This window comes from Magallana gigas, chromosome 4 (genome assembly GCF_963853765.1).
Source record: "Magallana gigas chromosome 4, xbMagGiga1.1, whole genome shotgun sequence".
In the NCBI taxonomy this organism is placed as follows: Eukaryota; Metazoa; Mollusca; class Bivalvia; order Ostreida; family Ostreidae; genus Magallana; species Magallana gigas.
The window spans coordinates 36,562,335-36,580,055 of NC_088856.1; the positions used below are offsets into that span (position 1 = coordinate 36,562,335).

At 34.2% G+C, this 17,721-nt stretch overlaps 1 protein-coding gene across 5 annotated transcripts; it reads right to left on the reverse strand.

The window, feature by feature from the left end:
• Positions 1-2,491: 2,491 nt before the first annotated feature.
• On the reverse strand, positions 2,492-16,552 carry LOC105339804 (betaine--homocysteine S-methyltransferase 1). Of its 5 annotated transcripts, XM_034451392.2 has the most exons (8): positions 12,190-12,427; positions 8,536-11,888; positions 7,995-8,185; positions 7,406-7,600; positions 6,490-6,604; positions 6,032-6,207; positions 3,134-3,215; positions 2,492-2,961 (listed from the first exon to the last, which is right to left on the reverse strand). In XM_034451392.2, exons 2-8 carry the CDS (start codon positions 8,546-8,548, stop codon positions 2,693-2,695), a joined length of 1,041 nt encoding a protein of 346 aa, XP_034307283.2. In that variant the 5' UTR covers positions 8,549-11,888; positions 12,190-12,427; the 3' UTR covers positions 2,492-2,692. The 5 variants fall into 5 exon arrangements, 3 of the variants coding, with proteins under 3 accessions (XP_034307283.2, XP_011453307.3, XP_011453306.3); XR_010713166.1 differs by lacking the exons at positions 2,492-2,961; positions 3,134-3,215; positions 6,032-6,207; ... (2 more) ...; positions 7,995-8,185; positions 12,190-12,427 and adding exons at positions 13,090-16,117; positions 16,388-16,552 and having other exon boundaries at positions 9,050-11,888; XR_010713165.1 differs by lacking the exons at positions 2,492-2,961; positions 3,134-3,215; positions 6,032-6,207; ... (2 more) ...; positions 7,995-8,185; positions 12,190-12,427 and adding an exon at positions 13,090-16,298 and having other exon boundaries at positions 9,050-11,888.
• Positions 16,553-17,721: the final 1,169 nt, after the last annotated feature.

Genomic DNA, 17,721 nt, shown 5'->3' on the forward strand with positions numbered 1-17,721 from the left:
TTGGTCGGGGCGTGATCAAATCCAATAAAGCCCGAAGGGCTTTATGATAGATTTAATCACGCTCCGATCGAAATTATCACCTCATAATATTCAAAGAATGATTCCTTATTACTTATATTTATATAATTTTAAGCCATCGTACGATTTAATATTTAAATGTAAATAAGGTGGCAGGGTATAGTTTTTTTGGTCGAGGAAATGTGAGGCAGATAGTGCTCATATATGAGATTTAATTTTTCAGTGGGTTTTTAAATTTGCTAAAATTGGTTTGCATGCAGGGGACACATGGTCCCGACTCTTGAGAATTTCTAAACATTTCAGAATACAACAAGTACAACTTACATATAGCACTATAAAGAATAGCCTAGGACGGTCTCAAAATTTTCTGAAAAATTGCCCTTTTTTCACATTTTCACGGGTCCAGAACCACGCTCCAGTCCCGAGCAACTGCCATAAACTACCATAGGATTGGTAGCTTAATGTATACCCATGCAAATAATCATCAATTGATGGGGGGGGGGGGGGTCAATCACCTTCTTTTCGAGTGACATTTCGTGTTCTGAACCCACCCTACTTTTCAAGAACAAAACCGAAAGTGAAAATTTTGGCCACAGTTTCGCATTTTCATTCCATATCTGATGAAAAGTGCTACCAGTATTAAAGTGTCATATATCAATGAAATTGACATGAGCTCCTCTACCCACAAAATGAATGCAACAAATATTCTACCAATTTATACCCCTCAAATAACCAGCCAAACCCCAGGTTCTCCCTTTATTTCAAAATTTTGACCGATACTTTCCGTCGAAACTATCCCCTGCCACCTAAGCAAACCCCGCTGGCTTCTCAATTTGGCGTCATTTGTATTATGGGTTAAATGGTACAAAATCGATACGTAGTGTTATCACAGGCAAAGACACTGGAAAATGTAATTATATGTAAATATAACATTTTCGATTTTCTCTAACACGGTCTGTCTTATTCCTTCCCAGAATTCGCAAGCGCAGCCATATTCAGTAGTTGTATCTTGTTTAAGTCCGAAATGTCCTTGTAAAAGATAACTCAGGAATCAAAGTACCCAAATGAAAGGTCCTCGTATCTGACTGCGATAAAATTTTACCCCTGGTTTGATATTTAATTACGCTGCATGCTGTAATGTTTAACACTGGATTTTTGTGTTTTATGCCTTTAAGCGCGGATCAAGAAATTTTGGATTGGAAATTTTTTTTTACTGTTTCTCCCTTCGCCAAGCAAAAAATGTCTCCGTTATGTTAATTGTACCTTCTTTCTGTGACTCTCGTACTCATTCCTTCGAAAAAGATCTGATCAAGAGATGACCGAACTATTAATAATTATATACACAGCAATGTGTCGTTGGTAACCGTCCTTATCCCGTAAGCAAACGTTGATTACGTTGATTTGCTTTCAAGTGCACTCTTAAAATTGAATTGATCAATAACATGTATACATAATGATAGTACATAATTTACTTTTCATTTCAAGTTCACTCAGAATGCTGCATATTATAGTCTTCGTGTATAAAGATTGTTCATGCGCATATTAATTTTCGTTTTAAGGATGTTGGCACCTGAAATAATAGTAATGTCAATCATCCGAAAACCACTTGGATATAAAGATGGGTACCTAAAATGTTCATTTATTTTATTTGTGACCAATGTCACTTGCCATTTTTTGGAAATATAGACCTCAAACAGAAATAATAATTTTCCTGAAATTTTTGCTAAAATTTGACCTGGAAATTGATTATTTGAAGAAATCAAACAAATATTTACAGTTTGAACTATCAATTAGTTATGATTTTGATACAGTATGAAGTTGAACACATGTAGTGACTATAAAAGTAAATCTAAGTCAAAGTTTAAAAATTCTTGCTATACTGGTGGCTTCAAAGGCCAGTACATAATGAACACAACAACAGATGTTACAAAATTCTGGAGTAATCAAATTATAACGCAAATGAAAAAAGTTATTGTAATGTCATCTTTCCAAAACTTTGCATACAAATAGACATACATTTAATGTCTCATTTAAAAGTAAATCAAGGAGGGGTCACATCTCTATTTAAAAGTAAATCAAGGAGGGGTCACATCTCAAAAATTTGAGATATAGCATGAAATAAGCTAATTTTAAGCCAAAATTGGAGTTCATTTTTTCTTAACTTCTACGAAATATAAGCTAAATATGCCAAAATATATCGATAGAAATATCAAAATTTTCTTTAAATATGTGGGTTTTTTTTTTAGAACATCATGAATATATCGTAATACACAAACTATCTAGAAGTTTGGTGTACGCTGAAAATTAAGAAGCTATAGTAAGTCTAGAGTACTCTTAAACTAGTGAGTTATGAAAAGTGTTCACATTTCCTTCTTGGAAACCTTCCACTACAAAATATAGTCCCTTTATAAACTCTGTAAAAATGTATTTAAAAAAAAACAATTTTATTCCATAAAGTTTATTTGGCATTTAAAATATAAATATACCACTAGAATCAATGTGTGATACAGAATTTTCAGACTAGAGGTGACCCAAAATGGCTACCCAAAACCTAAGGAGTGAACCTCTTTAAGAACTTTTTACGTGTTATTTTACGGTATATGATAAAGCCCTTCCCTTTCAGAAAAAGAGAAAATACATAAAGAGAATCCAAATAATTTATTCATCAATAACTCTACATATTCGGGAGAAGTGTTGTAGCATGATATTCCTTCACGTGTGCTTTGTCCCCAAAGATAAAATGTTCCGACATGTTTGGCGAGAATTCGCTGGCTGGTGGTCGTCTGCCATATTCCTCCGCAACCACCCGGATGTAGTGAGACGCGTTTCCGCAGCACAGACCAATGTACTGGACGCCGGCTTCTTTGGCCTCTCGTGCAAATTGTGCTATTTGTGTGCGACTGCAGGCAAAAGCGGGAAGGTCGAAGGGAAATGCTTGTTTTCCTGTTAACAAACCCAACTTGAAATAATCAAACAAAAAAGGATACATTTACGTTTACAATACTCAAGCATTTCCTGAATGGATACTCTCTCTCTCTCTCTCTCTCTCTCTCTCTCTCTCTCTCTCTCTCTCTCTCTCTCTCTCTCTCTCTCTCTCTCTCGTTTAATTCCGTACCTGTCTCAGGGTCCATTAGTGACTGCATGGTGGGTTGGTCGGGCGTAGTCCGGTAAGGTACAGGCAACATGCAGATTGGTCCCTGATGATAGGCAAAAAAAAAATCCCACATATAAATAGCAATTAATATGGCATACATCAAAATATCATTTTGTAATATAGTTTTAGTAAAATAATACATCCGTTACATAGGGGCTAAAGTAACATATTGCAGTTGAAGGGGGATGGCCACGATTTTGGTCAAATTCTATTTTTCTGTTTTTATCATAAATTACAATGCTTAAGAAATTACATCTCTAATGATCAAATGAAATTTGAGAGTCATGCAGCCATTAAGTTATGGGCAAGATACAGAGCTCACAATTCTTTGTTATGTAAACAAGAACACTGTGCCGGATAATTATGCCAATGCCATGGTGGCATTTTTGCATCCGCTTAAGATAAAGTTTCGGAAATATCCATGCATACCAAATGATAGACCATTGTCTAAAGAGTATATAACCACTTTTGTTTTTAGTATGTTTCACCTGACAGGTGAGATATTTACCTCTGAAAATTAATATCCCATCGGAAAATGATAATTCCCATAGGGGAAATGATCCTCCTACAGGAAATATTGACAATCCTATAGGATTTTTTAAGTCCTATAGGAATTATATTTCCTATAGGAGAATTGTATTTCCTGTAGGAATTTGATTCAGACATGTAGTTTTCCTATAGGATATTAAGTTTTCCTATCGGATTTTATCAAATCCTATCGGAATTGAAATTCCTATAGGAAGTTCTTGTATTCCGATAGGAAAAATTACCTACAGGAATATTGTTTTTCCTATGGGAAAAATTATTTTCCTATAGGAATTTATTTTTGAAAGGTAAATATCTCACCTGACAGGTGAGATACAATGATAACAAAGGTGGTTGTTAACTCTTTAAACAATGGTCTATCATATACAGCTTAAGCGGGTGCAAAAATGCCACCTTGGCACTGGCATAATTATCAGGAACGGTGTTCAAGGCTCGTGTCCTGTTTTTGTTTACATGGGTTCAATATACAGGGAAAAGATCTTTTTCAAGCTAATTTGTCTATCTCCTTGTTCATAAGCATAAATAAACAGTTCCTTTTAACACATTCATTTAAGGTCTAAAATTGGACTTTTCACTTCAACATTCAAAATGAAAATCAAAGCTTTTTTTACATAGTAAAGAATTGTAAGCTCTGTAACTCGCTAATTACTCAACGAATGACACTCATATTTAGGTCGCATATTAAAAATGCCTTACTTAAGCATTGTAAGGTTAACATTAAAATCGGAAAAATAAATTTTGACCAAAATCGGGACCATTCCCCTTTTAAATAACATGCACTTTGTTGTGACTGAAATGACTCTTTTGTTATATAGAGAACCAGACCTTAGGTACATCTATACTACTATATTAAAATAATAGATTCGAATTTTTGGTCTTTAATACCGATAAATCGGAAGAATACTGTCTTTTGTTTTATATATTCTAAACGCCATTGGTACTTGAAGATTGCCAATATGTTTTTATTTTTTTTTTCAATTATGTTTCACTAATTAATAATCAACGAAAATTCTTTTAAAAATCCCGGAAATCATCTGGATTTTTTTGATTTTACAATCTTGCGCTTGCGCAATACATTCACGCTAACGGGATCTTTAGTTTATGCTTCCACAATATCATATTTGCATGAATAAACTCAGGAAAGATAATACAAATACGGGTTAATTTTCATTAGAAATTTGCTTTGTATTCTGTATTCTGTTTATATATATATATATATATATATATATATATATATATATATATATATATATATATATATATATATATATATATATATATATATATATATATATATATATATATATATATTAATGATTTCTTATGAGAGAAAGTACATGTATAAAATTACAAATATACATTTCAACTAAGTACATGTACTTACTTTTGTCTTCGTGATTACAAAAGATATTTGATTACATGTAATAAAATTCACATTATATTTCTTAGGAGAGTGAAGATAGAATATGTTTTATCGTAAAAATGAATAATGTCCTACAGACCCAGTTTTACGATAGAATGAGTTCCGTGTATTGTCTCTGTAGGAAAGAAAATACGTGTACGTTGGTGAAAAAGTGTTGAATTCTTCCATTAATTGGATTAAATTTTTAATTAAAAGGTATTTACAGTCTTAAAAAGGTTTATTATGATGAATTTGACTGTTATTTTCAAGGCAACCTCATTGATTTTCTCCAAAATCGTTCCAGAGCGATTCTGCAATTTTCTGCTACATTACGGGTATATGGAAGGCATTCTAACTGTGATGAAGGCCTTTTCCGAGACGCGGTTAGATTATTCAAACTAAGGAAAGTGTAGTGAAATTAATAGCATTATTTTACGCTTAAAACTTTGTTATGTAAATGTCAATAATACGGGGTGTCGATGTATCTATTTTGTAAATGTCCGATATGCAATGTCAACCCGTGCACGCACGGGTCAAAGTCTAGAACTAAGTTTTTTAGGTTGTGGGTTCGATATCACCAAAACTTGAGGTAATATTTTTTCTCTTATTATTTGTTTAAATGTTCAAAACTGAAAGTGGTTATAAATTGTGTTTTTGTAAACTTGTATGATCGTAAAAAAAGATATATGATCAATAGATTTAAATAAAAAAAATTTTAATTTGGAATTGTATTTTACGATAAAACCTATGGACATTTGCGCTACCGTATCCCCATCTTGTTTATAATTATATGGTATTGAAGATCATATTTTGCATACTAGTAAAATGCAAGAATATAATTCAATATCGTAATCTTCATTTTCAAAATGATCAAAATGGATTTAGTCAATAGACTTCAACAGAAATAATACCTTGCAGACTTTTCGGATTTCTTTAATCAGTGGCATCATGGTTTTGGGGCCTCTTCCGCAGTTTAGTCCCACCACGTCTGCTCCGGCTTCCTCCAGTCTCTTACAAGCCTCGGGGAAAGTGAGACCATCCGCCGTGGTGTCGGTGCCATGAGCAATAAAGGAAACCACTGCTGGCACTAAATGCATGAAAATACAAAACGAGTTAAATTTTCCTTCATCAATTAATAATGTAAAAGTTAAATTAACATGTTTTATTGGAACTAATGTACAATGCTTGAAAATATTGATGTGATGTGTTTAAACTTAAGTTAACTTTATATTCAATATACTCATGAACGGAGGGTTTATATAGTATTCTATCAAACTTTATCTTATTACAAAGTTTTGCTTTTTTCAAATACAATTATAGAAAATGAAAATCTCCAAAATCTGAAAAGTTTCTCATTTTGTCATCGTACATCCATTTCCATACAGTTTGATGCACTGCAGGGCCAGTTCTGCCTCCGCGTAGTCACTAAAGGTCTCCGCCACAATATAGTCCGCGCCCGATTCCACAGCCCACTCGATCTGTTCCTGAAGTTGTTCCAAGCAAACATACAAAAACTTTAGTTTACCATGTGTAGTTAAAACAATCTCACAAACCATTCTTTAATTTATAATTATTTGTAAATGTCAATTTTTGCGGTTTAAATGAAAATCTATTTCAAGGGTACTTAAATTGCTGGATAAAAATTGACCCTTTCAGTACAAAGTGTTATTAGAAATAACACTTTCATAAACATTTAATTTGGTGGATCAATATAACTAGCTATAGTATTGTGGTTTCATCAATATTCGTTGAATACCAATTTTCGTGGATTTCGTTGTTAAGTTGATCCACGAAATTTAATGTTAATTGAAGTGCATAGGGTCATTGGCCACGAATTTACGTATCCTTGAAACTGTGATGTTCACTTTATCCACGAAAATTGATACCCTTGAATATTAATGAAACCACAGTATTCAACGAACATAGGAGAAACCACACATGTATTTGTTGCATCATCTATACGTGTATTTGGAGAGACATTTTGAAGTCTTCTAAAGTTAAAATTTAGTTTTGCTAATTTTAACTCAATGGAAACTTATGAAAATTAAATATACGCTAAAACAAAACTCAAGTGACTCGACTGGTCAAAGTTATAATATTTTTCTGCATCTGGCCATGGTATGCAAATGTTTAGGTAAATTGCATTGTCGTAAACTCGAAAGCATGGGTGGAAAAGAAAAGATTCTATGTCCATGAAGTTGCTGACTGCTTACGGTCGAAGAATAGAATTAGTAAAAAAAAAAATTTCAACATAGTAAAGAAAAAGATTGCATTAGATACAGTACCTTGAACATGGCGCGTGCCGCTTCGATTGCCGTGTCGTTCCCCTTTTGAAACACCGTAGTATTGCATATGTTTCCCGCCATCAATGTTCCTGTTTTGACCGCCACTTCTTTGGCCAATTTCAGGGCTTTTAGGTTCAGTTCCTTGACTTGCTGTTCTCTGCCTATCACCTTTAGTTTCTCCCGATGACCGTAATACTTGAATAATTCAAGAAATACATAAAAGCCCTTTATTCCAGTTTAGGAATTCTTTTAGAGTACGTAATTTTTTTTTAAAGTTATTCATTTAAAGAGATGAATTTCATGGTAGTTGATCTTGACTGTAAAACCTTTTTAGAGCTAACTTGGTGTTAGGGCATACATGTATCGTTATTTTGAGGTGCTTTATTGGCAAATGGGTTGTGTGACCTTATGGGAATGGTGTCATAATGAGATAATTTTGAAAAATATGATTTTTTTATCTACCGTAACTTAGAGAAATACATGTAACTACTGTATACTACAGTATACCTAGGAGATCTTGTGGATTTTAAAGAATGAAACCGAGACTATAACTGAGAAAGATATTCCTGCTAGAACTATCCCCACTCACTGTAAATGCAAGGACAACGTCACTTCCTGCATGGACAAACTCTTCGTACAGAGATTGGACGAGTTCCGGGTGATTAAGCACGACCTCCGGTACGAAACACCCAGCGCGTAGGTAGCCTCTTCGCTCAAATTCAAACACATATCCTTCCGCTACAACAATATCCTTCTTATTCCGTAAACGCTCTCGCAATCCTGTTCGGTAAAACTATATTCTTATTAATCAATATACATCTATATTAGGTACACTCTTCTACAGTAGAATTTAAAAATATAAATCATTAATGTTTAACTTTAACGAATGTTGATAAATGATGCAATTCTCTTATAAGCTGGCAGGCCATTTGAAAAACAACGACATCTTTATTTGATAGATATTTATAAAGTTTTACTGTATGCATGTTTACCAATACTAAAATAAGTCCATAGTAGGTTCTGTCAATGCATAATAATTAAGTTATCAGTTTAGCAATATAGCAAGCTATGAGTGGATGTTAATTATAATCTAAATTAGACTACATTGTTATTTAACTGTAATTTCTTACCTTCTGCAGACATAACTTTTTGTTTGAAACTAATAAAGTGTAACGTCTTGAAGCGATGCAACTCAAGGAACTATCATATAAATGGAACGTTACGAAACGTCGTAAGGAGCATTATAAAGGAGAAGGCGATTTTTACGTTTGAACGTTTTTATATCGCTCATGTTCAATCATGATGACCATTCACTGGTACTTGATATTCAGACATTTTTTTTTTAACATGAATCTAGTAAAGTTAAGGTAAATGTATGTAATAATTATTTGATTTTTTTTATGCCCCAAGTTTGTACAAATTCTAGCATGACTAGTAACACGTTCTCATTATGTTACGATTTTATTTTAATTAGAAATGTATGTAGTAGGACTGAAAGATCACTTGTTTAAGAAATCCAAAATACCCGGCCGTTAGTAAGTACAATCATATTTTTGATTAAAAAAGAGATTTGAATAACTGTATGCAGATACAAAATACAAATTATTGATTCACTTGACTCTGGTACTGAATAGGCATACAAAGTTCAAACAAAAAGTTGTAATTTTATTTTAAAAACATGAACTATGTACATATACTTAAAATAATATAACATTTTTCGATGTTTTTCCAAAAACAGGTGATTATGACAGAAAGAGTCCACCTTCAATACTTTATCACTCATACATGTATGAAATTGGTGACATTGCATCAGTCAGAGATCTCAGGTGTATAATCAGTCCCTATAGTACTTGATTAAAATGTCATACACACGACATACTTAAGGTAGAATTGGACGAATGAAAATACAGTGCATACGAATCACAAAATACTGTAGATTCCTAATTTTTACGCAAGGAATTAATATCCACGTAAAATCGCGAGAAGCACATCAATTTTAAAACTTCGCGAAACTATGATAAAAATTCGGCATTTGCGTTTTTTTTTCTCGCGATTTGATGGAAAACGGTTGATTTCGCGGAATTAAGTACTCGCGTAAAATAAGGAATTTACAGTAAACTCACAGTGAATGAATTACAAAATATTACAAGATGTCATATGGATTAACAATGTTTTTTTTTTGGTCAAAAATTGTTCAATATATGTATATTACATCTGGGGTCAAACTCATGACGTACAGATCACAAGTTGATGCTGTAACCAACACCGCTATACTATATTACATGTAAAATACTGAATTATGAATTATATCAAATTATACAAACTCGTTTAAGTTAGAATTGATTTATGGTTTATTTTGAAGTGGGTCGAAAAAATCAAGTCTTATTCCTCTTTGATTTTTTTTGTATTTCTCCGTGCCTTCCATGTGCCTTTCAAGAAAATATGCCATCACTTATGGCTAGCAGTTAGTAGAGTGGGCATTTTCAAAATAGAACTAAAAGAATTATATTTATTTATAAATTCGAAGTACGTATATTAATAAAGGCGACAGTCGGTAAAAAATACTAATAAAAGTGTTTTTTTTTTATTTATTTCAGGCAGGCTCCCTTGTGATAGGGTGAATCAGATGGACGTGATAGGTCTGCCGTTCTTTGGTTGACACAGAAAATTTTACTTCCGTTAGACATCCTTGTTGGGTGCTATAATTTGCAGAATCAAGTAAAGGCAAATCTACAATATGTACGTTAGAAAATGTTTCATACTTCACGAAGCATCTTCATTTCAAGTGCTGTATCTGCTTAATTTTGCCTGTGCTGTCACCGATGTAAATGGTATCGTAATTGCAGACAGACACACTTAGGGGCAGATAAATGCCGTGTCCTTCGATGTTACGTAACAGTTCTCCATCCTTATCTAATACGTGCACGCGACTGTTGAAATAATCGGTCACCAGAATATGACACTGGCTATCTGTCGCTATGCCCATTGGACGAAACTCTTTCTTTCCAGACTTGTCGCTGTATTTGAACCTGACGGCCCCTAATCCGTTTAACACGATGACCACTTGCGCAGAGCTTACCGCCACGCAGACGTCCCAGTTCCTGTTCTCTGTCACGTGAAGAGCTGTGTCTCCCGTGGGAAACAATGGCCGACCTCTGAGATCATGATGGTACTCTTTCAAGGCTTTAGTGTTTCTGTACTTTACAATTTTTGCTGTTTTCTCGTCATCACTGCTCATACTGACCAGCAAATCCCCTTCCAATGTCGCACAAACGTCCCTTGGTTTCCATCCTGACAATCTTATAACTGCATGAGTCTGTGACTTCTTCAAGATGTTCACGCTTCTGTCTTCAAAATCCGTGTATACAAGTTCTCCCTCTTGTTTCAACGTTATCCCAACGTTTCCATCAAAAGACATTGTTTTGATTCTTTCTAATTTCCTGTGATTTCTGTCTATTCGCATAATCGAATTGTCTGTTCCATGGACCCACAACTCGCCGTTTTCCATGCATGACAATGAATAAACTGCGCTTAGGGCAGTTTCAATGGAACTTAACAGGGTCATTTTTTCCATAAGTTTAGGAAATGAGTGCTCCAAGAATGTTTGCACTACATGTAGTTCTCTAGAGTTTCTTCTGTCGTCATCAATGGACATCACCTTAGTTTTTAAAACTCCAAAATTTTCATGCACTATTTTGCTTTCAGCGACTTCAAATTCAGTAAACGAAGGGTTTGGAACATTGATTTCAGGAATTTTACTTCGAATATCATCAGCTTTGGTTTTGTACTTCAGAATTTTCTCGGCTTCGAATACTTTTAACATTTCTTTGTTTAACTTCACACTTCTCTCTGTGTTGTATATTAGATTAACTATTTCCATTGTTAACTGACGCAGGGTATCTTTTTCTCCAGTTTTCATCTGTTGGATTTCAGAGACGTACGTTTCTATGACCTTTTCAACGGCGTCGTGCCATTTTTTACCATGTTGGACTACAATCTCTTCTAAATCTTCATATTTTGACGAACTGGTTGAAACAAGCACTCCAAGGCGTTTGCGAATGTTTATCAGTTCAGTTTCAAGAACATTTTCCATTTCCTTTGTGTCACGTTCTATTGTTTTCTTCTTTTCATGCAGTAAGTCTTGAGTATTTTTCAGCTCGTGGTAGTTGTGATGGCCGGTTGTAATGCACTCTTGACAAACGGGAGCCTCACAGTCTTGACAAAAAAGCTCACACATTTTGTCGAAGTGAATTCTGCAGGAAACGGAAGTACTTTTAATTTCACCTTTATCGGTCAAATAGGGTGCAATATTGTGTGTTGACTCCTGCGAATGGTGTTCTTGTGAGCAAGACCTGCACAATTTGATTTGACATTCACTGCACCGGCAAAAAGTGGGTTCATCGCACAAATCACATTGCTCTGGAATATTAACCCAAGTAGTTGAGCAATCACAAGCCATCTTTGTTACTGTTTAATTCACAAACTGTCAAAAGAGAAAATAAAACGGTGTATAATGTTTATTGAACATAATCAGATAGCGGGCTCAAAATAATAGACATACATGTACCTGAAAAACGTTGTTTCAATCGAATTGCACAACATCGTGCACATCAAAAATCAAACTTCTTATAGTCATAATTTGTTTAGAAACTTAAAAGGAATCGTTCAATGCGAAACATGATACCAGTTATTATATTCTTATTAATAGAATTTGAATATACCGACATCCTGAAAAAAATCTTAACATAACAAAAATTCACTAAAAAAAACAAAAATATCTATACCTTTGAGGCAGAAAATAAAAGCAGCCAGATCCTTGACATTCCAACAGGCAAACAACAAATTTTGATGTGAATAGGAAATAAACGATGCAATGTAAGTAGGGCATGAATGTCATTAAAACACAATGTACAAGTAGGTTTGCCTCCAAAACACAACCACGTTAACAACACGTGTATGCTTTTTTTATGGGATACTTCATTAGACTCAATTCAGGCGAAATCTACTCATGCATTGAAAGACATGATGCTGATTTCTAAGACATTACTATATTTCCTTGTTTAAGATTTTGATAGGCACGCTGTTGAAAATTGAAAAAAGGAAACTTTGCATTAATTTCGTTTCCTTCCTTATTGTTTAGTTTTTAAATAGAATTATGTGACGTTATTCTTCTTCTTTCAAATCAATGTACAATCTATTCATTTTATGTGACTAAAAAAAGCCTTATCTAGAGTATGATTTAGTTGACATCATACAGATGCAAGTACACTGTACATCGATTTAAATAATTTCGTTCTTAGCGTTAAAGTGTTTAATTTCTCAGATTTTTGTATAATTTTCTGACCATTTGTATACATATTTCATATGAATTAATGAAGCATTGACTTATTTCTCAGAGCTTATATGAATACATGTAGTATTCATTTTTTTAAGGTCTTGCGTTACGTCTCACTGCATGGTGTACGTTATTTATTTATTTATTTTTTTTGTTTCAATATTTATATTTAGATATAATGCATCCCTGACTGTAAATTGCATAAGAAGTAAAGGTGGTCATTTCTTCTTTAATCTTTGGACATTTATGTCAAGTATTAAAATAGGGTTGTACATATGTACAACAAGGAGAGAAATCTTTTAATATCACAAAGAAAAATTGCTTTACTGAAACTTAATCAATTGCTTACCTTGGATGTAAAATGAGTTTGATAAACTTGAACAACTTTCATATAAACGTGAAACCAATTGCAATTGTCCAAAAAAAAGAAGAAGAAGACAACCAGTTCCCCTTTAATATTAAATGGCCTCCTTCATTGCCATTTTTACATCGAGGTCGATTTGACGCGTAGGATAATTATCAATATCGTACTTGGCGTCAACAAAATCTTCCGCTTTGACGAGCAACAGATGGTTTATCGAACATCCTTGTTCACGCAAAGTAATAATGTTTTGATTTGAAAATCATAACTTTACCAAACATTATCTTTGTGTTTATTTTTTGAAAAGAATTCAACTGAACGGGTATATCTATCTTTGATTTTTATGTGTTGATACTGTTGTGTGCAGCCTCCAATGATAAGGAAATCCATTTTTCCACGTTAATGTCCTGGTTTATTATCTTCGTAAGCACAATAGAACCATTTTAACAAGACCTTGGACTTTCGGTTGACGTAGCTATCTATTTCTTGCGTCAGACAAGTTCAAAATAAAACGGTTCAAGCGAAATGTGCACCGATAGCGAAGACTTAGCTCAAAAGCCAGACAAATCTTGCTGATTTCAAAGAGCCATGGTTGAGTGGCCAGTAATGAAATAGACAGGCCTACCTCACAATACTGTTTAATTGACACATCTACCCAAAGTCCAAGCTCTTGTTAAAATGGTTCTAATACAATAATACTACACGTAAGTTTTGAAGACAACATGTTTTATTATCATTGTTTATCATGTCAGCATTAAAATAATTTCTTTTTTAATAATTTTTTTAGTCATTCTTTAACTCTGGCAGTAATAACCTTGCTTAAGTAAGTTATTACTACCATAAAATTCAACTTTTTATATCATGGTAGATGTACCGGTATACTGTTTATATATGCCAGAACTCCATTTTCAGATTTTTAAAAAATCCACTACAGTGAAACTTGAATAACAAACTTCAATTGCATTGGACCAAAAACTGAGTTGCATGGGGGAAAAAGTACTATCTTTGTTTACAAAATAACAATGAACTCATTATCAAACATTGAATCGGAATGGACAAAAAGCAAAACTTTTTCAGGTGTTGGTTTAAATCCAAGTCTGACTTCCTTGATTCAAAGTCAATATGGAGATGTGAACCATAAGATATTGATATTATCTTTCATTCCTTTGTTGATAAACTCAATAACTAGCCAATTGGCTGTTGTTTGATATTCTTGCTTAGAGATATTGAAATCTGAAGAACAGTGGAATGATCGAGTGGAAGGAGGCCTGGCTAGTTGGCAAAAGTTTTCATATAACAAGTCTTCATTTCAAGTGCTGTATCTGCTTAATTTTACCCGTGCTGTCACCGATGTATATGGTATCGTAATTGCAGACACAGACACTCAATGGCAGATAAATACCGTGTCCTTCAATGTTACGTAATAATTTTCCATTCTTGTCGATGACTTGCACGCGACTGTTGAAATAATCGGTCACCAGAATATGGCACTGACTATCAGTGGCTAATCCCATTGGACGAAACTCTTTCTTTCCAGACTTGTCGCTGTATTTGAACCTGACAGCCCCAAGCCCGTTCAAGACCACGACCACTTGCGCGGAGGTAACCGCCACACAGACGTCCCAATTCTTGTTCTCTGTTACGTGAAGAGCTGTGTCTCCCGCGGGAAACAATGGCCGCCCCTTGAGGTCATGATGGTACTCCTGTATAGACTTCGTACCCCTATATTTCACAACTCTTGCTCTGTGTTCGTCATCGCTGCTCATACTGACCAGCAAATCCCCTTCCATTGTCACACAAACGTCCCTTGGTTTCCACCCTGACAATCTTATAACTGCATGAGTCTGTGACTTCTTCAAGATGTTCACGCTTCTGTCTTCAAAATCCGTGTATACAAGTTCTCCATCTCGGTTTAATGTTATTCCGACGTTTCCGTCAAAAGACATCGTTTTGATTCGTTCTAATTTCTTATTTCGTCTGTCGATTCGCACGATCGAATTGTCTGTTCCATGGACCCACAACTCGCTGTTTTCCATGCATGACAAGGAATACACTGCACTTAAGCCAGTTTCAATAGTTCTCAGCTGGGTCAGTTTCTCCACCAGTTTAGGAACGGTTGGTTGATCAACATACATTTGGACCATCTCTCTAGATTTCCTCCTTTCGTCATCAATAGACATCACCTTAGTTTTTAAAACTCCAAAATTTTCGTGCACTATTTTGCTTTCAGTGACTTCAAATTCAGTAAATGAAGGGTTTGGAACATTGATTTCAGGTATTTTACTTCGAATACCTTCAGATTTTGTTTTGTAACCCAGAATTTTCTCAGCTTCAAATGCTTCAATCATTTCTTTGTTCAATTTCATATTGTTTTCGGTGTTGCAAATGAGATTCACTACGTCTTGTGTTAACTTATTCAGGATATCTTTTTCTCCGTTTTTCATTCTTTGAATCTCAGAAACAAACGTTTTCACAACTTTTTCAACGGCATCGTGCCATTTCTTACCATGTTGAAGGACAGCCTCTTCTAAATCTTCATATTTGGATTGACTTGTACAAGCAAGGACATCCAGGCGTTTCTGAATATTTACCAGTTGAGTTTCTAGAATATTTTCCATTTCTTTCGTGTCAAGATTGATAATTGTTTTTTTTTCTTGAAGTAGATCTTGAGTATTCTTCAGATCGTGGTAGCCATGGTGACCAGTTGTGATGCATTGTTCACAAACCGGAACATCGCAGTCTTGGCAATATAACCCACACATCCGGTCCACATGGATTTTGCAGAGGACGGAAATGCTTTTAAGTTCACTTTTATCGCTCACGTAAGATTTGATGTCGTGTTTCGACTCATGTAAATGGTGTTCGTTTGCACAAGAACTGCACAATTTGATTCGACATTCGCCGCATTGGAAGAGGATTGGTTCGTCACACAAATCGCACTGCTCTTGTACATTTATCAAAATAGTAGGGCCCTCAGAAGCCATCTTGATTTGTTTTGTTTTGCTTTTTGACAACACTGTCAAAAGAGAAAATGAAACTAGTTATACTAACGATCAATGGTTCATGAATCCATGTTAAAAATTCAGCAGACGTTTCCATTGGACAGGCATGAATATATACTACATTTTTGAACGCACAAAATGTACTTGTCTTTAGATTGACAACCTTCGAATCAATGACCTACATTCAATGTACGTGACGTTTAGCAGTATCTAAAACAGTAATGTTTGATAACTCTTGCATCGAGAAAAATAACGAAAAATCATCAACATACAAAATTAAGTACCTTTTTGGTTGCGGATAAAATCACTGAGTCCTTGATTTGGGATAATTATTTACGCACAAATTTCCGGTTTATATTGACGATTTGGGAAGAAATATATTATGCAACGCGTGTTGCGCAGTTTGTCGAACACATGCAATGTGCCACGGTGTCCTTTAAAAAAAAATGTAAAGACACTTTATTTCTGCCAAGTTAGCATGCGGCTTGCGTGTGCCATATGTTATATATCGCGTCTTGGTTCTCCTAACTGTGTGTGTACTAGTCTGATTTCATTAGTGTATAGGCTTTCCGAGTATATAAAGTTTGATAAATGTTTATAAAATAATTGAGTTTGCTTAGTCGTGTCAGAAATAAAATGTTAAATTAATTCCGTCCCAAATATATTAACATGCCATGCTGTTTTAAATTTGCGTTTAATAAACTGTGCTGTGTGATTTGTTTTGGCTACAGAAAATTATATATTTCCTACTAAGTAGAAAATCGGTCAATGAAATGCCGCAGAAAAATTGTGTCATCTAGGCTATTTTTAGCAAAAGAATGTAACCAAATTACGTTATATATAATAAGGGGCACTCATCACTGGGCAAACAAAATGATGTTGTGTGCTCTAATTTAACAGGATTTGTTCAGGATTCAGGGCAGATGGTTTTTAGTATCGTGAAATAAACTATATATATAAGGTCGGATAGATGCAAAGAATCATGGCAATGAATTTTAAGTATGTTTAAAAACTTTATGTACTCACTGTGAGCAAAAAATAATGAAGTTTAATTCACCGGCATTTGAGGAAGAAAATCAGGTTGAAAACATAAATAAACATAAATGTAAAACCTTCCTCTCTGTAATGGGATTCATAACATTTATGCTTGAATTTCAGTATTATGCATGTAATATTGTTAACACGACAATGTTTGTCAATTTAAACTATCTCGAGCTAACATGTATTAAATAGATTATTTATTAAATTGAATTTCACTCCCCAAATGCATTTACATAAATCCTTATAGTCGTATGGAACTTAAATAAATTGAAACAAAAAATCAAAATAAAAAAAACAAACAAACAAAGAAACAAAAACTTTATATAAGCATTACGACTGAATACTTATTCTATGTACACAAATTATTATTAATTATTCTTCTCATGGATAATTTTAAATAAAATCAAGAAAAGTTGAACTTTTTTAAAGAAAGAACCTCGGACATGGACTATGGACCAATCTCTCTCTCTCTCTCTCTCTCTCTCTCTCTCTCTCTCTCCCCCCCCCTTCCCCCGTCCGTCTTCCTTCGTCTCCTTGAGCCAACTATCCACGTTTAATTCATTATATGTATACCACA

What these genes read in the sequence shown, in the direction of transcription:
- LOC105339804 (XM_011455005.4), bottom strand. Translation starts at nt 11,864, where the DNA reads ATGGCTTGTGATTGCTCAACTACTTGGGTTAATATTCCAGAGCAATGT.